Genomic DNA, 26,198 nt, shown 5'->3' with positions numbered 1-26,198 from the left:
AGAACACATTTTAATAAATTTTACAAGTATAATAATATTTATATAAAATGAAAAAAACAAATATATTAATCTAGAAAATCTTTTCCTTACTAATATTAGGAAAAAATCATACCCAACGTTACGAAAACGCCTGAACGCACTTAAAATATTTTATTTTATTAATAAGTAAAAAAAAAATTACTATAAATAAAAACTCTATTTTATGAATTTGGATATCATATTTGTAATAAACACTAAGAAAAAATGTACCTTCATTTATAATTTTCTGAAATGTTGTTTGAAAGGGATTTGCCAGCACTAAAAAGTAAGTTTTTCTTAATAGACCAATTTCCAATAAAAGAGAGACAGAACTTTGGCTAACTTGTGCCAAAGCAAGTAATTTGTAATTAACTTAGGTATAAGGTTTTTCATAACCTAAATCCCACCAATTTGAAGAGTTGGTCTCTAAGTATAATTGCAAATAATATTTAAATTTTGTGAACCAAAAGTTCCTGATTACTTTTCCGAAAGGATATTGCCAAACTAATAAGTAAGTATTCGAAAAAGTTATTGGGTATTACTTTTCTACTTTTATATTTTTTTTAATTCACATATTAAGTAAAAATAGTTCAAAATAGATTTAAATTTTTGATTTGATTAATCTGAAATCAGAATCTTTTAGTAATAAAAAACTTAGAACTTGAGCAAGATTGTGAAGCCTTACTTATTAAAAAATACGATTAGTTATCGCTTCTAAATTGACAGGTACGAGATCAAAGCATGGTACTTGTACTCCAAAAAAATTATATCCGGACTATGATCAAAAAAAACAAATTCGAATATTTCTTTCTTGGAAATATTCGAAACTGCTTTGTATGGTTACCAAACTTTCATTAAATTAAATAAAGTTTTTATTGTTGTGTTTGCATTTTCTATTCAAACCCTTCTAACTTTCGAATAGCTTTTTTTTTCGTCATAAGACGCGTCAGTTTAAGATTTTGACACGTGTCATTATAATCATTCAGTACTGTCTACAAATCCATTGACCCGAGCTAGGGAAATAGAATCTAGCTCTTTTAATGTACTGAAAAAGTGTGACTCTAGGAGTCGGAGAGTCTATGTCTTGTGAAAGCAAGACACTGTAACAGAAGGTGTATTGATCATTCCTCCTCGTCATCCTTCATGCAGTGTCTATAGTGCAAGGAGGTCCTGATTTTAAGCCTCACAGCATGTTCTTAGTTTATATGTAATTGCTCACTGTTGATTGTCTTCTCCTAAACATCCGGTGTACCCATAATGTTATTTGATGGCGACAGGAAGCAAGTGGCATACTCACTTTTTTTTTCCAGAAGAATTTGTGCGGTCGTACCATGCCTTACTAGTTCATTTGCCTTACAGCTGCCTTCGATGTCCCTGTGTTCATGGACTCAAATAATCCCTATCCGTAAATATTCAGCCAACACCGTGAGTGATGTAAGACAATTCAGTACTAATTGCCTAATTATCAGGAAATATGTTTATAATATTAACGGAGTTAATATTATATTTCAGCTAATCTGAAACTTTCCATATAGCAAATATTTCAGCTTGGAAAACGCAACAGTGATCTGGTAGCCGGAAACTCAGACTTAGATCTAATTCAGGGCAGTATACTCCTGTTCTTACTTGTTTGTCTTACTTTGAGCCATTTGAAAAAAGTAAAGGCAATTATCGTTCTCTACAGAGTAGCGTTTTCATGTCTCCCTGGAAGAAATAAATAATTCAAATTTTTTGTCCACAACTGTGATCGTAGTACAGTAATCTGTGGTCTCCGGAATGAAATCAATTTATAGTTAAGATATTGTAGAAAAAATATTTTTGGGTTAGTATTAAGATTCATTTAATAAAGGAAATATTAAGTTAAGCCTTAAGTTTTATTCAATTAACATTACTCCCGGAATACAGATAACTAAAGCATTTATTAGAAAAATAATGGATTTCTTTCATGATATTACTATACTTAACATATGAAATTGAATCTTTTTCTAACAATAGGTGGTAATGCATTACTTTTTATTATGATAAACTTTGATGGTTTACCATTTATTATGATATAGAGTAACATAATACGATATGTCGAATTTTAAACAATTTGAATTATAAATGCGAAATATGTTCGATGCTTCGTTTATGTAAGTCATTGTTAATTAACAATGAAAAGATAATCTAAATAGTCTAAAACCGAATAATTAAAACAAGAACAAACATTTATTTTTATCATAATTTAAAAACTCAAGTTTTATTTCAAATAAAATCTTTTCTAATATTTCTGAGATTTTATCTTGACAATGAAATTTCATATTTAAATAAAATTATTTATATAAGCCAAAGGAATTACTTGAAATCCAACTCCGTAAAATTTAATTAAAACATTCCTTGACCACATATCATTGCTTAGGTACTCTTAGAAGTAGGTGTTCCTACTTCTTTGGTACAGATTTTTTACTTTTAAATAAATATTAAATATTTTGCTAAATGTGGCCTGCCTGCCTGGCTTCTGCCAAACAGTCCGTTTCTATTTATTTTATATAAATATATTATTTCACAGCAATTTGCAATGTACAATAAAATCATTCGTGTGGAACTCTGGCAAGAATGTAAATATCATATAAATATTTTTAATATTTTTTACATAAAACATTCGCTTTATTCTTAACATAAAATATTTTACACGATGCCAAATTTTTATAATTTGGCAAGCCATCAAGAATTATAAGTCATTTTTTGTACATGAAGAACAATAGGTTTTGAGGTAGAAAACAGCTATCAAAACTGTATGTTTACTTGAGATATCTTAAGTGAAATTTCTCTTTTTTTTTTTTAATTTTAAAAAGTTGGTGTTATGCATTCAGAAAGAATAGGCATTCATTAAAACAATTGGGTCTTTAAATGAAAAAAAAAATTGTATTTAAGCGTTATTGGGATGGTAATGGTAATGACTATTCATAAATAGTCCTTCGATTCGAAGAAGGAATCATGATATGAATATCAATAACAAACTCATATACGATATATTATATAATTGTGATGATTATATATTATAATCACCTTTTTTTTTGTGAAACTGGGGAACAAAAAATGTCTTTCTGTGGGTAGTGCGTGGTTCACGCTAATCGCTGACACGCTAAAAAACTCCCCTTTCCAAAATGAAGTACATATGATCCGGAACCATCACTAGGTATTGCATCACTTCAGGTTATGCACATTCTGATTGTAAGATTTAATCTTACGCTGCTGCTGTTCTACCTGCGTTTAGGCGCCTCTTTTTTGCATGAAGTACTGCCTGCACATGCCTCGCCTTTTGTAATAAGACTGATCCAAAAGTTTTGTGAAACTGAAATTTGTCTGATAGAATAATTTGTTGAAATATTGAATATAAGTTGATTGGGTGTACTCTTTTCAAAAATGTAGAAAGTGTTTCACAAATAGTCAGTTTTGATCGTTTCAGAAAATTGATTATTTATCATCGTTGGAGTCTTTTTGTGGAGTTACCATTTTTATATGGATAAGCTTGAACCAATTGATGCTGTGAATATTAGTTGAGTTATAGTCGAGTTATTCTCAGCTATATGCCACTGAGCCGTCAGGTTTTTGAAAATTACTATATAAAAATATATATATATATTAGAATATATATATATATAAAATGTATACTATATAAATATAGTATAGTAATATATCCCTTCAAGTCGGATATAGTACTGCAAGATGTCTTGTAGAATACATTTATGTGATGTGTTTTATACCAGGTGGAAAACATCGAAAGCCACAGTGTGAGACTTGAACTTAGTGAACCATCTCTTTGGAATGAATGGAGAATATTTTCACAGCAATGTGGAAACTTCATTCCAGTAATCAGGGGACATAGATGTGAGCGAGAGGCTTAAAATCTACCGGACTAGGTTTATTTAAGCATGAAAGCATACTCGTAACACAGTTAAAATGGTTGCATTAACGATTATTTTAAAAAAAAAAAAAACAGCGTTTACCCTGTATTATATATAACTCAGTATTAGGTGTCGGTCTCCTTAATTACTGAAAGAAAATGAAAGTGTAGATGATTGAAGTCAAATAATTGATGTTAAAAAAAAATAATTTACTACTACTTTATATTCTTAAATAGTTGACATAACCTTAATTGATATTTTATAGAAGAAATAAATAACAGTGAACTTCAAAAAAAATATCTTTATTTTGAGTAAATTTTTATTTAAATGAAATTCAATTAAATAGACATAAAGAGGTTTTCGAACAGAAGTGAAACAACAACAAAAATTTATTTTTTTTAAATTATTTTAATTAATTGAATTTTTGGCTGAACATACAGCTGTTTCGAGTATTGCCAAATACCCTTCATCAGTGGTCTTGGATATAATTCTTATATTTAATTATTCGTAAATAATTATTTTTGAGACTGCAAGTACCAGGAATCGAACTCGGGTCCTGCCAAATGTGAAGCTCAGAATCAGCGCACCTTAACCAACTGATCCAAAGCCGTACTTGATTTTTTTATGTTTGCATATTTTTGCTGGAGTTTTGTTAAATAGACATAATTTTTTTTTTTGCTGCAATCTATGAGACACTGAACTATTAAAATGATTTTCGAAATGTGTACTAAAATTTGTTGGCCGTATTAAAACCTTGGCATGATTTTTCAATCCAATCAGTAGTTCTTGATACTTCAGTTAATGAACAATATTCATTTCAGTGTCGTTGCGGTCAATTGATGATCCTTAGCGGTTTTAATTGGTTCAAATGAAAATTTATTAGGTCCATATGAAGCAAATTCAAATTTAATGCTTATTTCATTTAATTTATTCAGCAGGATAGAACACAATCTCACATAATCAACACCATACACGCAGTTTGTAGAGGCTCTGCTTCTGATGTGGTTTGCGGTTGTTCAACACATTCCTCCCACTTTCATTAATAATTCAGAAGTGTGATATTAGAGCTCATCACCACATAACTCATTTCTCTTAAATACAAATTATTTGTATTTATCTTGCTATGAAAGAGACCTAACCTTAAAGTCTTCTTTAACTGTACTCATGTATGAAACCAACAAAAAGAAAAAACAAATAATTTTTTTGTAAAAATACGTATTTTTCTTCAATGGAATGGAATTATTTCAAGACGTTTGGTATAATACTACGGTTTTTTTTAAATAATAAAAAAAAGCAGATTTTCTTTGATCGTCAGTTTTAGTTACTGACGAAGTCTCACGAAGTATAACCAGGTACATATAATATAATTCTATTCTATAAATACAATAGCTTGTCCTGTTGGTTATTTGAGTTTCTTTTTCGATAGGTTCTGTAACCTATGGTTCTTTCAAAGAACTTTTTAAAACAATCTCGAAGTTTTATTTATTGTGAGTGGGATCCATAGTGGATATACAATTTTTTTTTGGATTTCGATTACTTCTGTGTCATTTTTACCTATTTTGAAACAGAGTTTAGTATTAGTTAAATTATATTAATATTAAAATAATAAAGACTATATTAATATTTAATATTAAAAAGAACGGATATTAATTAAAATACTTTATTTTTTAGACTAACATATGATATACCATAAACTGTCGAGATGCAGCATAATGTTAAGCGGAGTTATTCTTTTTTTTGTGCAGTAGGTGGAAAGCATCGAAAGCGATAGTGTGAGACTTGAACCCATCAAAACCACCTTTTAAGAATGAATGAAGAAAATTTCTACAGCAACTTGGAAACTTCATTCCAATAATCAGTTAGTTATGTTAAGCCTTTTCCGAGTTAGTATGTTACATCTGGGCACTTTTACTCTATGATAGCTGCGGGGATTCTGCAGAGTCCCGCCCATCTCACTGACTAATTTGAGTATTCCTGATAATCTTCGTAATTATTCAATGATTGATCTAAGACCTGCGTACCGCCCCGTGCGTTTAGTGATTACTCTGAGATTAGATAGTGCTAAGCAGGGCAGCCTGTCGGTTTTCGCATATAGCTTCAGAAGTCTGTCCCTTATGTATTATTTGACCGGATGTATTCTAAGGTCTTTTAGCATATTTATTCAATTTTTAAAAATGATAAAGTAAGTGAGGTATTTACTATTCACTAATAAACATTCATTCAGGGATACTGTTGCTCTATGAATACTGAAGAATGAAATTACTTTCATTGGATATGGAACTTATAGCGTTACAAATACGAATTAGTTGATGAGCCGTAAATAAAATTTCTATGAAAAAATAGTATAATCAGCATGTTCTGACAGTGAAATGTTTTTAATTTGTTTAATTTGATTTTTTCAGTAAACCTTTCTTACAAAAAAATAAAAAAATTAAATATCAGATATAAAATAAAAATAAAAAATGCTGTATTAGTACTGTAACTGTTTCCGTTATAGTGTTATATCCGCTTCCGAATAACATCCGGCATATAAACAGTTTGTTCTCAACAGTAGTATCAATAGACTAATATAGTAGCAGTTGTTTGGAGGGACAGCCAGATAGACAGACAGCATATCTGACAATGCATTTTCGAGTCAGATAAACAAAATGTCAATTAAATACGCTTAGAGTAAAGATTGATACAAAATACATAGAAAAAATAATAGAAAATACATAGAATTTTGTTAAGATTGTAATGAGAGGTAAAAACAATTTACCTTGCAAATTTTCAATTCTTATTAATCAGAAGTATAGAGGTCCTAAATTAACTTAGTTTGAATAATCTAGTTTGAATATAATTTTAGTAAGCAACCGCTAAGTTAAGTTCAAATAACCTTTAAATAACTCCAGATAAAAGCTAAACATTTTAGACAACTTCTAAAGTGCAATGGGGGGTTTTCTTTAATTATTTTAACTTCTTTCTGCAAAAACAATTCAACGTAGTTATAAAAAGTTGAACTCCCCAAAACCCTTGACTGCATTTGTGAAGCATGTATATCCGCAATTTGGCATTAAGGAAAAGTTGCAGCCATGACATTCAAATGTATCTACAACTGAATGCACAACAAAGAATGAAACCTTTTCTATGCAAGTGACCCGTAACCCAGCGCATTGTGATACCTCTGATCTGGCGAAGTAATTGCTGCTGGTGGCAACGTCATGAAAGCGTCATTGACAAAAAATCCGCTTGAGCTCATCCATTATGCAGCATAAACCCGTGAGCTTTGTAACTGAATTTTGTATGAGTAGTGTGAGGTTAACACAATTGTTGTACCAAAAACTCTAGATACTTTTCCCTTTTACAACTCATAAAATTTGTAACCATTACGAAATCCATTGTACATCATTTAACAGTGACTTTCTAGTAAACTGAAACGCGGGTGCAACCAAATTTTTTTTAAATCATGAAATAAAAATTTTAATATTGGAATATTTTTCGCTTTAAGCGAATTTATATGGTTGAGCAAGTTGAGAAAATTTATATTAAAATAGTTTTAAAATAATCACTTACAGAGGAAAAGAGTAATAATTCATTTGGTTCTGATTCTGAGATATGAAATAATTATATCATTTACGAAAACTATTTTTAAAAAATGTCTAGGCAATATCAAATAAAGAGAAACTGCTTGAGAAATCAATTGTATAAAAATTCGAATAAAAAATAATTCAAATTAGTTGGAGATATGTAAGAAATTGCTTTATTATAACACTTTTCCAAACAATTATGTGCATTTCTCTTAGATATTTATGTTGATTTTATTGTAAAATTAAATCTTATTCAAAACTTTATCCAATTAATCCAAATTTGTAATATGTTACATATATGTCACATTTATATTTCTCTATTGCTGATTAGCCATGATGCGATACATTCGTTCTCATTTTCTATATGCCCCAACGCTTCCTTCATCACTTAATGCTACCACACACCAGCTGACTCAGTCATTCATACACACTTCTTTATTCATTGCGATAGCGCCCTCTGCTTCTGAGTGAGAAGCACCAACGGTACCTACCTGCGAGTAACGACCACATCTAAACACACTTGTTCGGCATCACTACCGACATATATATATGTCATAATAATTCTCAAAGGATGTAGTGACGTGGTGATATAATTCCAAATTATTCGGGGTATCTGGACAATGTTGAACAGAAATTTGGAAAAAGAGTACATATGAATGCACCACTGTTGACGCATAATTATTTCCATTTAGAGACCTTACTAAATTTACACCATATGTACCTTTCAAACCGACTAAATATGACATTAAAATTTACATCAAACGCCTATCCTTTATAACGTTCCATTTATACTGGAAAACCAATAGATATTCCTTAACGAGTGAACGAAGTGTGTTAAACTAAGTTCGTTTGTATAAAGGATCTAGAAGAAATGTCGTTACCAACAAGTTTTCTTTAGATCGGGGTTAGACATTGAACGTCTGAAGCATGTCATTGGAAGAAAACCAAGACGTGATTGACAAAATGTTTAGTGAATACAAGAACGGACGACGAACGTTGCCTTGACATCTGCGAATGTTCTACAACACTATTAATATCACTGGATTGGCATCCTATATTATCTATAGAGAGCATTAACCAAGGTTCAAAATAAAGGCACAACGAAAGAAGTTTCTCAAAGCGCAGTAGAAATGCTACTTGGACGATGTATTTTGCTGCCACTAGAACGAGGAACTAGTGTTGAAGTGCCTCATGGCAGACATGAAATCCATCGCAATTGTTGGCAGCTGTTATGTTTGTCAACATCTGAGTTGGAAGCAACGAAAGACTAGAAAGTCAAGTGTGGTTTGAATGAGAGCGATTAACATAATACAACATGTGCTTCATGCTAAGAAAATCGATAAAATAGATTATATCAGCGAATTTCCATTTCTTATAATAAGATTTTAATTTTTCTAATAATAACTTGTCTTGAAAAAATGTTTTTTCTTTCAATATTTTGTACAAAACACATGAAGGTAGAATTGTACCTAAGACGTCTTTACCGAGAGTAAAATTAATTCAACTTCATATCTTGTCAATGGTCAATGGTATGGAGGGGTTTTGGGTTAGACTAAGGCCCCTGTGTACTGTGACCAGCTTGATCTATTGTGCACCCCTTTGTATTTAGACATTCAGTATCTCGAGGAATTGAACCAGCCTCTTTTTTGGCATAAAGGTCCGCCTTTTTGTTGCTTTTGTGTCCTTCACGTCCGGGTACCCAAATCAGAGAGACCTGGTTGCAGGTTGCCAATTGATTGAGTGCATTGTTACACTCTATAAGGACTTTTGATGTGAATGTGTAGCTTGTTAGAACTTTGAGAACTGATTGACTGTCTGAGAGTATATTAATTTTAACTCTTTTAAGTTCTTTTTTGGATAAGATCCCCACGGTCTTTATTATAGCATAGAGTTTCGCATGGAAAATTGTGGAGTCTGTAATTATTCTAATTGAATATTGTGCTCTGGGTCCGACTATTCCTGCTCCGACACCTTGAAGCTTTTTGGATCCATACCATTTTTGATAGTCGACATGTAACCCTATTGGGTTGGCATTCCACTATTACTGTATCTCTTGGTGAAATTGCCTGGTCAATTGCCTGGGTCATATATATTTAATATGTACAACTGTACCTAAGACGTCTTTACTGAGGCTAAAACCAATTCAGTTTCATATCTTGGACATATCATGTCCAATTTTTTTTCTAAAATTTTAAAATATATAAAAATAAAGCAAAAATGTAGAGAACTTCTAAAATTTCAGGCCGTCGCGATATAGGTAAAAAACGATATAGGTTGTTACAACTGGAAACTGCAAGAGTTGTAATTGTGCCTAACCCGTCCGAGTAGGGTTAGTATCTATTTAAAGTTTGAAAACATTTAAGTATTATTAAAATAATTAAACAAAATATAAGGAAATTGATAAGCAATAAATGTCTTGAGTGAATATTTTACTTTTCCTTCGTTATCACAGTTTTTCAGATGTAACTTTATATGCCAATAAATTCCAAATAAAATTTTATTACTAAATTTAAATTTGAAATTTAAGTCCGCAGTTCAATAAAGCAGTGGATTTAATGCTCTTTAATGAGATACTAAAAACCCCATAAAAGCTGTGCAGGACTTTTTTGTAGTGAATGTGCAATAAGTGCTGGACAATTAAATTTTTATTTTCTGTTTCACATCCCATTTTAGGGATTCCTTTAATGGGTCGCGTGATTCGGTTATCATATTCTTGCGCTGGATTTGGACGTGTATCCTTCAAATCCGTACTATTATTACATTCACCTTTAGGAAAGCTTTACTAATATTTAGTGTATTAAATTAAGTGAAAATCCAGTTATTTCAATAAAACTTTTCGGCAGTCGTATTCATTAATCATCGAATCTGTGCCGAGCTTGAGCATGCAAATAAAGAACGTCGACACCGTCACTTTGCAAAGTTGAAGTGACAAACACAAATTGATGATTTGTCAAAGCTACGGAAGTGTAACAACTTTCCTGAAGACTAAGACCACAAGTTTTCCATATGGCCTGGGTAATGGGCGAGTGAAACTTTACATGAAGTTTAGAGTTTAGTGTTTCGCAACTTTTGGAGTTCATTGAAGTTGTAAAAGTTGTACGAAATGACAAAAAACCAATTTGGTGATTGACTTGATGACTATTTAGATAAGAATTGAAAACATTTTCATTGGTGCTACATTGGTGTATGGAGATTAACTTGCTAAAATTAGTTTCTGACTTTCCGGGGCTGTATGCTGTTATTGTTGCAAATGTAATTGGTATTTCATTCAATAACAATCTGGGGAGCTGATAAAATATTGCTTTGGTGATGAGGGAATTTACAGTACTTTGCAATTGATTAAAGAGTTGATTCTTTTTTGTTTGTTTGTCGTCTCGTTTTTCATGTTTTAGTACTTATAAGAATTTTACTTAAAATTATAAATTAATATTAAAATACATTTAATGTAAATGTGAAATATGTAAATTGAATACGTATATCATATTTATTAAATGCACTAAAATTGGTAAAGCGAAATGTACAGTTTTGTAAAAATTTTAACTGTCTATAAAAATGTCAATAAAATAAGATTTAAATCTTAAAAGGGTTTGTATAGAAATGAAAAGACAACAAAAAAAATTTAATTAATTTATATTATATTTTAAAAGTAGCTTTGCATCTAGTAAATAGACAATAACTATAGTAACTTTATGGTCGAGTTCTAAGTTAAAGTTAAGTTAAGTTAAACTGCACAAAAAAACACATGAATTAAATATTGTTAATTATTTATTTTAAAACAATTGTTACAAAAATTATTGTTTATAATAAAACATTCATGGACTTACATTTTTATTTTCAAACATACAACATTAATTTATAGCGTTAAATTAATAAAAAAATATATTCTCTTTAAAAACTCCTAATTGAAGTCGCTTCAACAGTTCCTTCTGCTACTGCAGGTTCAGGGTTGCATTCGAATGGCTCCTGATCGGGCGATACTCTGTCTACTACATGCTTGCTAATCAAACCATCTGCGCCCAAATAACATATCGAAAACCCATCATACCATGATTCCTCCTTTTGGAGAATATCTTTTAACTGCAAAAATTTATGCTTCCAAATATGCAAAACTAATTTCATTCCTGATATGCCACGTACGCGCCAGCGAATTTTAATGGTGTAATCTTCCTTGTGTTTAGTGATTTTCAATACTTCGAACTTGATGTACGCGTACTTAATGTGGCCAACGGTACGAAATAGCGCAATTTGGGTTACATAATGAAAGAGTCCAACTGTATAGGTACCAGTAATGTTATTTTGAAAAATGAGATTTGGACTATAGATGGAGTAATCCAATGGTTGTGCAAACAAGCCCGGTAAATTTTCCTCCAAAGTACGAAATACACGTTCCAAATCCTCATTTTTAGGTCCTTCCGATTCAGATGTAGAGAAACATCGACATTTTGACATTATGGGACTCAATTTTAGATTTGCATGAAAGCAGCGCTTGTAAGACATGTTACGAATTGTGGTAATGGCATATTTGTTCATTATGGAAACCATTGGTGCAACTTCATATAATTTGACTAAATTCATACCTTGTGCTAGTCGACTCATCTTTATCAGACGCCACAAATAAAAAGCTGACATTTTTTTAGATCTTTAAGATTTTAGCGGAAGATTTTCTATATATCCAATTATAATAAGTTGTAAATGAGTTCTATCTGCACGAACTTGTAAATTTAATTGAAAAAAAAATTTTTTTTGAATTACATTGACATTTTATTTAGAGTTGCCAGACTACTGTGTTTTGATTATTTTCTAAGTGAATATATTGATTGCATCGCACTTACACAAGTCAAAATAATGAAGCTATAAAATATAGCTTTCTATACGAGAAGGAAAGTTTATATTCGATTTAATAAACGTGGGCGCACAGTAATTAATACCACAGACAAATTTACTGGAAATGGGCGGGATTTTCCGTTTCGAGTTACGAACTTTAAAATAATGGATAATATTGGAGTAAAGAAAGCAAAAAAAGGGAGGGTAAATGACGCTTTAAGTGTCTCTTGTGTCGTTAGTCTTCATCATCATATTATATCACAATCCTTAATTGGACTTTAATTAGAATCAACTGTTTACACTAAAGCAATTTTATGTAAAACATATATAAAATATATGTAGAGTTAGAGCATATCTCTGCATAGAATAAAATTCCCAATAATTTGGTACGATATTATAGTGATAAGCAATAGATAGGTCGCATTGGAGACCGACTATAGTAAAATTATGCGTCAAAGAAAGAAAGTTCTTCAGCAAAAACTGTATTTAATATAATAAAGTATTGAAATAAGGGAAATGAATAAAAAAATTTTAGAATAAATTTGAGATAAATGAAATTTTGACATAAAATGAACAAAAGTTTTTTGATGAATAACAAATTTTTAATGAAGTTAATTTTAAATTTCATATGAATTTGTCGTCTATATTCCGTAAAATGAATTATTCATTAGAGAGAAGAATAAGAATACTTTTGATGTACTCCAAAACTATGGTATAATAAGCACAGAGATAAACCAACTGACAGCTTGACGAACGAAAACGTAACGATACACAAAAATGATGTGGCATTCGTTAGGAAAAGTTAAAATTTAACGAAAGATTATTAGCTTTCATTTGTTTTCGTTGAATAATTTTTGTATCGAAAGAAAATGGAGGAAAGAATGTAAGTTTGATATATTTTTTAAAATATAATAAAACATTTTATTATTTTAAATTTAGTTTTTAATGTCAATTATGACGAAAGAGACTACCTTTATTAGAAAGGTATTTCAAATAGTAATGAATTACAACAACAAGACTATTGTTCATATTATTTTATTTATTTAAAAAACAACGATTATAAACAACATCAACCATTCCTTGTTCAATCGAAAATCAATGGCAAAAACAAATCTCTTGAGCCTATAACCTTTTCCAAACAGCAGAAAATCGACATAAAATAGGCGTTGCCAATAGTGAAAAACACATAAAAAATGTTGAAAACGAAAATCAAAACTAATTGACTTTTGATTTTGTAATACCGTTACGACATTTGTTTACGCAAAAACCGTATCCAGATAAAGAATATGCTATTTTTTCCTTATCCAAACTCAAACTGGTACAAGGAATCAGTTTAAGTTTGGATCATCCAAGGATCATCCAAACTCTGGTACAAGGAACGTTTTACGAAAAAGGCTGTTAGAAAATGACATTTAACGTTCGTTTTGATGAAATGAACTTAAATCGTAATATAAACTATTGTTTTCAATACAGTGGTTTTTATCGAACAGTAGTGAAATTGCAACAACAAATAGTTTTTTTATTATTTTTAATTAATTGAATTTTTGATTAACTATCCTGGTGTTTACAGTATTGTCAAATACCTGTCATCATTTTTGGAATTATTTCTTATATTTTATTAATCGTTAAAGTTTTTGTGAGACTGCAAGTATCAAGGATTGAACTCGTACCCTACCAAATTTGAAGCTCAAAGTCAGTGTTCATTAGTCAACTGACCCAGTGTCGTACTTGACTTATATGTTCAAGCACGCAAATGTGAATTTTTTTTTTTTTAATGCTAATGAAAAAATTGAAAATGATAGAAAGAGAGGAATTAAAATTTGGTGACGGTGACATGGCTTTCTGTTGACTACAACAGTATTGTTCAGTGGTACAGTCAAGATACCTTCTTTAATTTTGCCAAAAGTAATGTTGGGAAAGAAAGGTGACAAAACTATCTGACACGGTTCAATGAGAGCTTTATTTGCGATATTTTGACTTTCTATTGTGTGATCTTCTCTTATTTTCTAAGATAAATGTATGATATGATCCTTTGTTGCTTTGCTTTCCCATAAACACAGAAAACAACAATATTTCATAAATCCACAAATACAGAAAAAGTATGTATAATTTTGTTTTAATAATTATTATTATTTACAGTCAAGCATCTATATAACGAAGACTTTGGTGCATGGAGAAAACTTCGTTATAGAGAGGTCTTCGTTATATAGAGAGGTTAACTATAGAGAGATTAGCTATAGAGAGGTTTACTATAAAGAGATTCAAGTATATAAAAACATATAATAAATCGCTGTGTCAACAAAACTTAGCTATAGAAAGGAATTCGTTATGGAGAGGTCTTCCTTATAGAGATATTTGACTGTACTTATTTATCTTGAAATAACATAAATTGTCTATATTAAAATGAATGCAAAATCCTGGTTTATAATTTTTAAAGCATTTGATATAAAATGTAATAAAAGTATTGAATTTCACACTTACATATATTCAGTTCCTCTTCCAGCTCCTCTTCAAAGTGAGGAGCTGTGTGTTTCAGTCATTTTTGAAAAAGCCAATACAGGATGTATGTGCGAATGGTTCTCGTGTTTTATCAAATAATCATCATCAGGAGCGCTTGTGTATGTTTCGGAGCTTAAACCTCTTTTTTACCTCTACGGCATGGCATGAAACTGGCATGAAACTGGCATTACACCGCAACAGTTCGAAGGCATGAAGGCATCCGAACGAGCGAGGATGCCATGGTGGGAAGTGTTTTCAGTTGATTTTGTTTTAGGCAAAATACTTAAGCTCCTTGCAAATTGCATACTTTTAATTGAATACTAAATTGAGCGAATTCAGCGTATAAATCGCGAAAAATTGCTTTGTTGTTAAAAAATTCGAGGTTGTTTTAGGCAATCTTTTTCCACAGAAGCTGCTGCCACATTTTTGCTGTTGTGGTTTTGATATTTTTTCTGCTTTGCTGCCTGCCATCAGTAAAAAGACAAGATTTATTGCAAAAATGTTATCAGGCTTATAGGTCCTTGCCAAAAGACCATTTTGTTTTATACTCAATTTTAAAGTTTACTTCACTTTTTTATTCTATGTAGAGACAAGGAAATTTGAGAAATGGTGAATGTTTAGTGCAGATTTTCAACAATTCGAAATTAAGTGATTTTTAAGGTGAAATCTTAGGCAACTTAAACAAATATTTTTGAAACACAAATTTTTCTACTATTATAATAATTAATTTAATATTAGATGAATGAAAAATATAAAAAAATAAGTCTCAGAATTATGATATATCTTTGCTTTATGCATATAACAAGTATTTGCAATGCTCACTTAAGTGTCAATTCGAAACACTAAGTGCCTGTAAGTACTCGTTGACTTAAGGGCTACTAACTAAGGAACTGAAATAAAATAAAAGACAATTTTTAAGTAAAAATAAATTGAAATATTTTTAATGCTGATAGCTTAAAAGTTTATCAATGATTATAATATTTGTTATATCATTGATAATACTACTCTGCTAACTTCATTTGACGACCAGAAAAAGCTATAGCTAACAACTTTATTGTCTCCAACAATAGATAGGTTAGAAATGGATAAAAAATTTTTTTATAAATGAAAACAACTTAAAGACTAGTATTTTTAATACTAATATATTTTACAATTACTGAAATATTACAATTAAAAATAAAATTATAATTAATTAATTGAATTATTCTACAGCTAGTTTATGATTACGTTCTAATATAAAACACAGCAACTGCATTTGTTAATAAACTTTAACAGCAAATTAACAGTTAATTGGTCAGTTGATTAAGCAGCGCTGACTCTGAGTTTTAAATTTGGCAGGGCACGAGTTCGATTCCTGGTACTTGCAGTTTCAAAAAAAAAATGATTTACTAATTATTAAATACAAAAAAGACCCCAGATAATGGGTATTTGGCAATACTCGAAACAGCTGTATGGTGAGCCAAAAATTCATTTAATTAAAATAATATAAAAATAATTTTTGTTGTTGTAGTTCGCTATTGTTCGAAACCTCTCTACTAATATATTTAGTTAATTCAGTAATTAGTTTTTTTTATAAAATTAAAGATTTTTTATAGTGCATAAATATTGTTGAGTTATTAAATATTGTCCATTTTGGTCCAGAACTATTTTTATAGCAGACTCTACGCTCATATAATTCTTGGGCTGGCAAATATGCAAAACTGGCAAAAAAATCTTTGCTGGCAAAAAACTGATTCTGATTATTTTTGGTGTCTGTATTTGAAGTAAAGATTTCAAATTCAAATTATTTTTGTAGAAACCGAAATAAGTAAGAATCAGATGGTATCAAGAAAGAATATGGTAGGTGTAGCAGTAGATCGCAACCAAATAGTACAGCTGTTGGCAAAACACCAAACATGTTTTCTGTTGGTCAATTCTTACTTTTGCTGTTTTATGTGCATCATGAACAGCAGACGGAAGTAGATTTTAAAATTGACTTACTATATACATTTTACTATATACTGCTTACACTATATACTATTTATAATATGTAGTACGTATAGTATATACTATTTGCACTATATATTATTTATACTATATGTTACTTATACTATATTCTACTACGAAACCAAAATATATATTAATTATTCTATACCTATACTATATAGTACTTATATTATATTGTGCTTATACTATATACTACTTTTAGTATATACTACTACTAAACCAAAACTTACGCGGATAGGATGACTGCATTTATTACTTTCATTGGTTGTGGAATTGCATTATACAACCGGGTGCTATTTCCCAAAAATCAGCAGAGGTGTTAAGTGGAGCTCGTTTTTTCCCAAGGAGGAAATCAATTCAAATGAAAACATTCAATTGGTACCGGCGAAATTCCTTGAAATTTGAATAGGGGCGTTTATCGTTGCATTATACTCACCTGTGTGTTAAGAACACCGTGATGTTGTGCCTTAGTGGTGGGTAATTACATTAAAAAAACATTGAACTCTGTTCAGATTATCCATAGTACACTGTATAGTAGTGAATTCCGAGAACTTAAAATTGTTGAGTTTAATGTTTCTGTTAAGAGTTCCGTTCAATTGTACCGAAGATGAATGTAAGGCATTCAGAAAATTTTATATGTCGCACATGTTGTTCTTTTCGATTAGCTCCGTTTAACCAGTTTAATTTTATATTTTTTGGATTTTTAGTGTTGTTTGTATATATAAATATTTACACAAATTCATATCGATGAACTTCATCAGTTTTTATTAGCTACGTGTTGCATAAGAAAACGTGTGTCGAATGCAATTCAGAATTGCGAAAGCGAAACGTTACAAATCTACAAAGGAAACTCAAACACGTGGCAAAAGGATATTCGGTGGAATTGACAGTCAACGTTTAAATTATTAAATAAGAGTAACTGCTTCAAGATGTGCGACCACATTGCCTTACATTTCAGTTGCGGTTCCTTGATATTTGTACATTCAGTGTACATACAGTGTACACTCAGTGTACATACAGTGTACATTCAGTGTACATACAGTGTACATTCAGTGTACTTTCAAATAAACACTAATAATCTCAAATGGTTTTACGCGTGCGTTTGAATTGTGTTGAAAACATAAGATACGATACTTGCCGTATCTAAGAAAGCAAAAAATGTAGTTTACTTTAATTCTTGAAAAAGGATGAAAACATACAAAATTTAAATTATTTCGCAATAGAAATTGCATTGATCTAAATACCGAATATCGACAAAATTCGTGTGGTCCCGCTATATAAATACTTAACATCGGTACCAGTTTAAAAGAGAACCTTTTTAAGTGCTTTTCCTTCACAGTTAATGTATGCAATGTGATGTACTCCTGCTGTAGACACGTAATCACAGTCAAAGCACGTACATAAATGTCTCTGAACTTTCCAAATATTTTGCCAAACTTCAGTCTTTGACGTTTTCAATTTTATTTATGTGGGTTCCTCTCTGTTGATTGAAAATGGCAACTCCCAATGCGAGGGAAAAACAAATTGCTTATCATTTTTAGTGGCACAAAAAATTTTTATTTATTACTTCAAATGAAACAAAAATTAGTATAATAATAATAAAGTCAACACTTAAATGCAGGAAAGTATCTTCAGGGAAATTATTTTCAAATGCTAAATTTTCGAAAACTTATATTATTTAAAAAATTTTATTTAAAAAATTTTAAGCAATTGAGAACAATATTAATACCTTCTTAGTTAGTTAGTTTGTTGTGGTGAAGGGAGGACGAATCCATCTCAATTAGCTGAAGAGCCGTTTTGAATTCACAAACACCTCGTAATAGTGGGTAGTAGGGAAGAGGTCAGACTAGAACCAGGGCACTTACGAAGGTAAGAATCTGGCCTAGAAACTTAAGCCTAGTTCTGGCCAGACCCGGACAAAGACACATCAAGTGTTCTGGTGTGATTTCTTCGAGAGCTGGCAGACACGCACTGCAAGAGGTACCATAGGGTAGACCGCGTCTAGCTCCATGCCGACCAGTGTCCTGTAAAGACACATATTAACCTAGATACCACTGATTTGCTTCTGCAAATTAAGTCAGAGGTTCTATATTTGGAATAGATTGGTCAAGTAGCTTTTGACTTTGCTGCTAAGGCGGTAACGTTCCTCTCACTATTTGCCTGTCACAAAAAATGGTCATAGAATACCTTCTTGTTCTAGAATAATTTTAAGCCTATGAAAGATAATGTGTTTAACTTATATTAAAAATAAAAGGCAGTATTTTAGTTTTAAATAAAAACTATCGTATAATATAGGTGATTATGATATGAATAATTTAGAAACATTAGCATATATCCCCTCGACTTTCTAAACTCTAACGGTTTCTATTATTTATAAACTTCACATGTTAATAATTTTTAAACTATGGATTAAGAGATCAGCTTAATTAAAATGCGTATAATTAAAAATTAGTCATGATTTAGGATACGATTAAATTTTCTAGTTCACTTTCTTATAAGCAGTGTAACCAAACAGTAGCAAATATTGTGGAGTTCCAGACGCTATATATTGTTTGATTCTGAATTTTTTTACTGAATTTTTATACAGTTATGGCTTCATTTGTCTGCTTTCTTCACACCCCAGATAATGGTTTAACGTTCCATAGAGTTGTTTTGTAGTAAAATTGTTTAGTGGCATTCCAAATAATCAACTCAAATGGTTATTTAAGCTAAGGTTAGAATCCCGGCACTGCTTGGAGTGTAATTGATAGTGAGTGATTTTTCACTTACGTCACCTGGCTGAAGTTATGTATCCGGTACCGCGGGGATCAGTGCCCACAGCATCAACTGTCCTAATCATATGAGATTGGCAGTGTCGCGGCGGCTGTGGTTAAAACCACAATTTACGCGGGAAGAATGATTGTATTTATTTGCTTTCAGTCGGTATAGAGTTGCGTTGTCACACCAGGTGCTGTGACTCAGAAGTGGAAGTTATGGCAAACACATAATTCCAATTGGCACCGATATCTGATCAATTCAATACTAAGTTGTTGTTCTTGATATTAATTGTCATCGTATGATTTTACATCTCTTATCAACGTCGTCAGTATTTAATCCACCTTTTTCGAAAACTTGTGTACAAATTATAAAGAGGAATTTTCAACTTAATAATCACTTATTGGTAAAACATTACTTTTATATTCAAATCAATGTAAGTTTTTCATTACTATCTTTAGCTGTCTTTGGTTCTCCACTCACGTGTTCATCCGTTTGACAGTCTGTAATACTAGGTTCTTCGTAACCTACTTTAGATATCTCAATTATAGGTTTCAATTATTCAAGCATAACACACCTCGTTACTGGCAAGTTTACTAGTTTGTTCATGAAAATTAACATTGTCTAGCTGTGGTTGCCGTTGATTATTTCATCAGTGATGAGCTCAAAATTTCATCTCCTACATTATTCTTCATCGGATAGATTGAATATTAAAGCAATAACACTTTCTTTCAGATTAAATATTTATAAAAACGGTAGACAATTATAATATAGTAAATATCATGGTATCAGAAAATCATACTATTTTTGGTGTCGCAGAATCCAATACAAGTTTCTTCTCAAATAAGCAATATCAGGACCTAAAAATGCAAATCTATACGAGATAACCACCATATTATAAAAATCGAAGTAAAACAATTGACAAATATACGTATATCTATTTTAAATTTATTTTTCTGAAAGTTTTTATCAAGATCAAATTAAACTAATGGTAATTAGTTAATTAACACAAATTAAGTAATGATCCCATAAAAGATCGCTTAAATAAATCCTGTAAAATCATCAGGTATCTGAAATTCATGAGTTATAATATAATTTTTCATCAAATCAGATATATTAATATTTTCTTACACATATCTCAAGTGATATGCTTAATTGATTTCAACAGATTTACTTTGATCCACTTGAGAGTTTTAATTAAAGTAATTCTTTTGGGGTTATTTCTAGGGAATACAAAAGAAATCATATGCATAATATGAAGATTTCGATATACCATATATGTACTACTCACTTTCATTATAGATTTGTACTATAAATTTTTTTATATGCTTTCATTGTAATTGCTTTTAAATATTGTATGTGCTTCCTTCCACCAGTCAATCATTCATTATATCCGTTGATAACCAAAAGAGAAACTCTCTTCAAAAAAAATCTACGATTTCATTGAATTAAAGATATATAATAAATAATAATTAATTGAAGTTTCACCTACCTGGTATTTTATTAAATAATGAATATTATATATTAATATAGTACTGTTAACCAAAGAAACTTGCATAAGATAAGGATATATAGTAAGATTTTTATAAATGAAATGTGTATTATAAAAATTTACGAAGTCGAAGGAATCATTATCTATAGTAGTGTATAATCAAACAACACGTATCCTTAACTTCACTCCATTTTAATAATATGTGGAAATTTTTATCCAGTGTAAAGAAATTTTATAGAGAAAGAATCTTAAATCGAAATGCTATTATAATTTAATGAAATCTTTGGAATTAATTTGTGTAAGATAATCTAATAATCTCACTCACCTCTTTCTGAACTTAGTTTATATGAAAGTTTATATATGGTTTAAAATTGAGACATAGTTTCCTAATCTTTTGCCACGGATGGATTGGATGGTGCCTCCTTGAAAAAAGTTTAAAAAGAAGTGGATATAAGATTTTGATAAGGTTAAAAGCATAATAGTTCTAATAGTTTTCGTTTTAGTTAGTCTTTCTAATATTATAATAAAAAATCTGATATATATATTTAAATCGTTGTACTCGTATTGAGTATGCAACTAACCACGCAACTGTGAAATAATTTTCCTACTCACCTTATTTTTAAAATTTGTGATGATAGAAATATAATATATATATAACAAACTTAATTGTTATAATTATTTGGATGCTACATTTTAAAGTCCAAGTGTCCAAGAGTCCAATACGACCAAGATTGGTACAACAAGAAATTTTGAAGTTAACGCTAGAATTTTTAGAAAAAACAAAAATTTTTATTTTTTAATTTTACTAGTCAGTTTCTTTAAATTTATGTCTACTTTGATTACTATATAATTATTCTTTTCGATCTAAATGATTTATTATTCATCCTTAAATAAATCTTCTTCTTGTTGTGATTAACACATTTTAAAATCTCAATCTGATTTTAGTTTTTCTTCAGATATCTAGAGAGTTCTTGACTTCATATCGTTCTACATTCCACATCAATGTCGTCAGTAGTTAATGTGCCCTTTTCACGCAATATATGTAAAGATTATAAAGCTTTATTTTAAACTTCATACTCGTAATGACTTAATCGTGTAGTATTGCTATTACATTAAAATCAATGTAAATTTTTTACTAGTTTGACAGTCTATAATACTAGGTTCTTCGTAACCTACTTTATACGTGTTCCATTTTAGAGTTCTGGAACTGGTAAATTGAACAGTTTGTTAATAGACAATAATATTGCTTTGTTGTGGTTAGAGTTAATCGTAACTGAATTAATACTAGTATACTCATTATTTCATGACTGGTGAGTTTGAAATTGCATCTCCTACATTAATTATTCTTCATCGGATGGATTGAATTTTAAAGCCAAAAAATTTTTTTTCAAATCAAATATTTATAAAAACAGTAGGCATTTATAATATAGTAAATATCATGGTATCAGAAAAGCATACAATTTTTAATGTCGCAGAATCCAAAACAAGTTTCTTCTCAAATTAGCAATATCAGGACCAAAAAATGCAAATCTATACGGGATAACCACCATATTATAAAAATCAAAGTAAAACAATTGACAAATATACGTATATCTATTTTAAATTTATTTTTCAGAAAGTTTTTATCAAGATCAAATTAAACTAATGGTAATTAGTTAATTAACACAAATTAAGTAATGATCCCATAAAAGATCGCTTCAATAAATTCTGTAAAATCATCAGGTATCTGAAATTCATAAGTTATAATATAATTTTTCATCAAATCAGATATATTAATATTTTCTTACACATATCTCAAGTGATATGCTTAATTGATTTCAACAGATTTACTTTGATCCACTTGAGAGTTTTAATTAAAGTAATTCTTTTGGGGTTATTTCTAGAAAATACAAAAGAAATCATATGCATAATATGAAGATTTCGATATACCATATATGTACTACTCACTTTCATTATAGATTTGTACTATAAATTTTCATACATGTATATATACATGTATATATATGTTTTCATTGTAATTGCTTTTAAATATTGTATGTGCTTCCTTCCACCAGTCAATCATTCATTATATCCGTTGATAACCAAAAGAGAAACTCTCTTCAAAAAAAATCTACGATTTCATTGAATTAAAGATATATAATAAATAATAATTAATTGAATTTTCACCTACCTGGTCTTTTATTAAATAATGAATATTATACATTAATATAGTACTGTTAACCAAAGCAACTTGCATAAGATAAGGATATATAGTAAGATTTTTATAAATGAAATGTGTATTATAAAAATTTACGAAGTCGAAGGAATCATTATCTATAGTAGTGTATAATGAAACAACACGTATCCTTAACTTCACTCCATTTTAATATGTGGAAATTTTTATCCAGTGTAAAGAAATTTTATAGAGAAAGAATCTTAAATCGAAATGTTATTATAATTTAATGAAATCTTTGGAATTAATTTGTGTAAGATAATCTAATAATCTCACTCACCTCTTTCTTAACTTAGTTTATATGAAAGTTTATATATGGTTAAAAATTGAGACATAGTTTTCCTATTGTTCTGCCACGGATGGATTGGGTGGTGCCTCCTTAAAAAAAGTTTAAAAAGAAGTGGATATAGATAAGGTTAAAAGCATAATAGTTCTAATAGTTTTCGTTTTAGTTAGTCCTTCTAATATTATAATAAAAAATCTGATATATATATTTAAATCGTTGTACTCGTATTGAGTACGCAACTAACCATGCAAATGTGAAATAAGTTTCCTACTCACCTTATTTTTAAAATTTGTGATGATGTGAGATGTGTTCAAATCAACAGAAATATAATATATATATAACAAACTTAATTGTTATAATTATTTGGATGCTACATTTTAAAGTCCAAGTGTCCAAGAGTCCAATACGACCAAGATTGGTACAACAAGAAATTTTGAAGTTAACGCTAGAATTTTTAGAAAAAACAAAAATTTTTATTTTTTAATTTTACTAGTCAGTTTCTTTAAATTTATGTCTACTTTGATTACTATATAATTATTTTTTTCGATCTAAATGATTTATTATTTATCCTTAAATAAACCTTCTTCTTGTGTGATTAAAATATTTTAAAACCTCAATCTGATTTTAGTTTTTCTTCAGATATTTAGAGAGTTCTTGACTTCATATCGTTCTACATTCCACATCAATGTCGTCAATATATGTAAAGATTATAAAGATTAATTTTAAACTTCATACTCGTAATGACTTAATCGTGTAGTATTGCTAACATATTACACTAAAATCAATGTAAATTTTTTACTAGTTTGACAGTCTATAATACTAGGTTCTTCGTAACCTACTTTATACGTGTTCGATTTTAGAGTTCTGGAACTGGTAAATTGACTAGTTTGTTAATAGACAATAATATTGCTTTATTGTGGTTAGAGTTAATCGTAACTGAATTAATACTAGTATACTCATTATTTCATCACTGGTGAGTTTGAAATTGCATCTCCTACATTATTCTTCATCGGATGGATTGAATTTTAAAGCCAAGAAATTTTTTTTCAAATCAAATATTTATAAAAACAGTAGACAATTATAATATAGTAAATATCATGGTATTAGAAAAGCATACAATTTTTGGTGTCGCAGAATCTAAAACAAGTGTCTTCTCAAATAAGCAATATCAGGACCTAAAAATGCAAATCTATACGAGATAACCACCATATTATAAAAATCGAAGTAAAACAATTGACAAATATACGTATATCTATTTTAAATTTATTTTTCAGAAAGTTTTTATCAAGATCAAATTAAACTAATGGTAATTAGTTAATTAACACAAATTAAGTAATGATCCCATAAAAGATCGCTTAAATAAATCCTGTAAAATCATCAGGTATCTGAAATTCATGAGTTATAATATAATTTTTCATCAAATCAGATATATTAATATTTTCTTACACATATCTCAAGTGATATGCTTAATTGATTTCAACAGATTTACTTTGATCCACTTGAGAGTTTTAATTAAAGTAATTCTTTTGGGGTTATTTCTAGGGAATACAAAAGAAATCATATGCATAATATGAAGATTTCGATATACCATATATGTACTACTCACTTTCATTATAGATTTGTACTATAAATTTTCATATATGTATATATACATGTATATATATGTTTTCATTGTAATTGCTTTTAAATATTGTATGTGCTTCCTTCCACCAGTCAATCATTCATTATATCCGTTGATAACCAAAAGAGAAACTCTCTTCAAAAAAAATCTACGATTTCATTGAATTAAAGATATATAATAAATAATAATTAATTGAAGTTTCACCTACCTGGTATTTTATTAAATAATGAATATTATATATTAATATAGTACTGTTAACCAAAGAAACTTGCATAAGGTAAGGATATATAGTAAGATTTTTATAAATGAAATGTGTATTATAAAAATTTACGAAGTCGAAGGAATCATTATCTATAGTAGTGTATAATGAAACAACACGTATCCTTAACTTCACTCCATTTTAATATGTGGAAATTTTTATCCAGTGTAAAGAAATTTTATAGAGAAAGAATCTTAAATCGAAATGCTATTATAATTTAATGAAATCTTTGGAATTAATTTGTGTAAGATAATCTAATAATCTCACTCACCTCTTTCTTAACTTAGTTTATATGAAAGTTTATATATGGTTTAAAATTGAGGTATAGTTTTCCTATTCTTTTGGCACGGATGGATAGAATGGTGCCTCCTTGAAAAAAGTTTAAAAAGAAGTGGATATAGATTTTGATAATAAAAAATCTGATATATATATTTAAACCGTTGTACTCGTATTGAGTACGCAACTAACCACGCAACTCTGAAATAATTTCCTACTCACCTTATTTTTAAAATTTGTGATGATGTGAGATGTGTTCAAATCAACAGAAATATAATATATATAACAAACTTAATTGTTATAATTATTTGGATGCTACATTTTAATGTCCAAGTGTCCTAGTGTCCAATACGACCAAGATTGATACAACAAGAAATTTTGAAGTTAACGCTAGAATTTTTAGAAAAAACAAAAATTTTTATTTTTTAATTTTACTAGTCAGTTTCTTTAAATTTATGTCTACTTTGATTACTATATAATTATTCTTTTCGATCTAAATGATTTATTATTCATCCTTA

The 26,198-nt window shown here is 29.6% G+C and overlaps 1 protein-coding gene and 3 long non-coding RNA genes across 7 annotated transcripts; all 4 read right to left on the bottom strand.

Annotated features, from left to right (window-relative positions):
• Positions 1–11,290: 11,290 nt before the first annotated feature.
• Positions 11,291–12,179, bottom strand: LOC119689077 (uncharacterized protein C6orf136 homolog). The gene has a single exon (XM_038103825.1). It carries the CDS (start codon positions 12,098–12,100, stop codon positions 11,360–11,362), a length of 741 nt encoding a protein of 246 aa, XP_037959753.1. The 5' UTR covers positions 12,101–12,179; the 3' UTR covers positions 11,291–11,359.
• An 8,296-nt stretch (positions 12,180–20,475) lies between these two features.
• Positions 20,476–26,102, bottom strand: LOC119689084. Of its 4 annotated transcripts, none has more exons than XR_005253368.1 (6): positions 25,903–26,102; positions 23,519–23,616; positions 23,197–23,440; positions 22,974–23,136; positions 22,814–22,905; positions 20,476–20,604 (listed from the first exon to the last, which is right to left on the bottom strand). It is a non-coding gene; the product is annotated as an uncharacterized LOC119689084 (long non-coding RNA). The 4 variants fall into 4 exon arrangements; XR_005253366.1 differs by lacking the exon at positions 25,903–26,102 and adding an exon at positions 23,800–24,001; XR_005253367.1 differs by lacking the exons at positions 20,476–20,604; positions 25,903–26,102 and adding exons at positions 22,609–22,752; positions 23,800–24,001.
• Positions 21,192–21,819, bottom strand: LOC119689089. The gene is made up of 3 exons (XR_005253374.1): positions 21,639–21,819; positions 21,352–21,448; positions 21,192–21,273 (listed from the first exon to the last, which is right to left on the bottom strand). It is a non-coding gene; the product is annotated as an uncharacterized LOC119689089 (long non-coding RNA).
• On the bottom strand, positions 24,766–25,309 carry LOC119689086. The gene is made up of 3 exons (XR_005253371.1): positions 25,131–25,309; positions 24,971–25,062; positions 24,766–24,909 (listed from the first exon to the last, which is right to left on the bottom strand). It is a non-coding gene; the product is annotated as an uncharacterized LOC119689086 (long non-coding RNA).
• Positions 26,103–26,198: the final 96 nt, after the last annotated feature.

Source organism: Teleopsis dalmanni, chromosome X (genome assembly GCF_002237135.1).
Source record: "Teleopsis dalmanni isolate 2A chromosome X, ASM223713v2, whole genome shotgun sequence".
Classification (NCBI taxonomy): Eukaryota; Metazoa; Arthropoda; class Insecta; order Diptera; family Diopsidae; genus Teleopsis; species Teleopsis dalmanni.
This window is presented reverse-complemented; position numbering and strand designations above follow the sequence as displayed.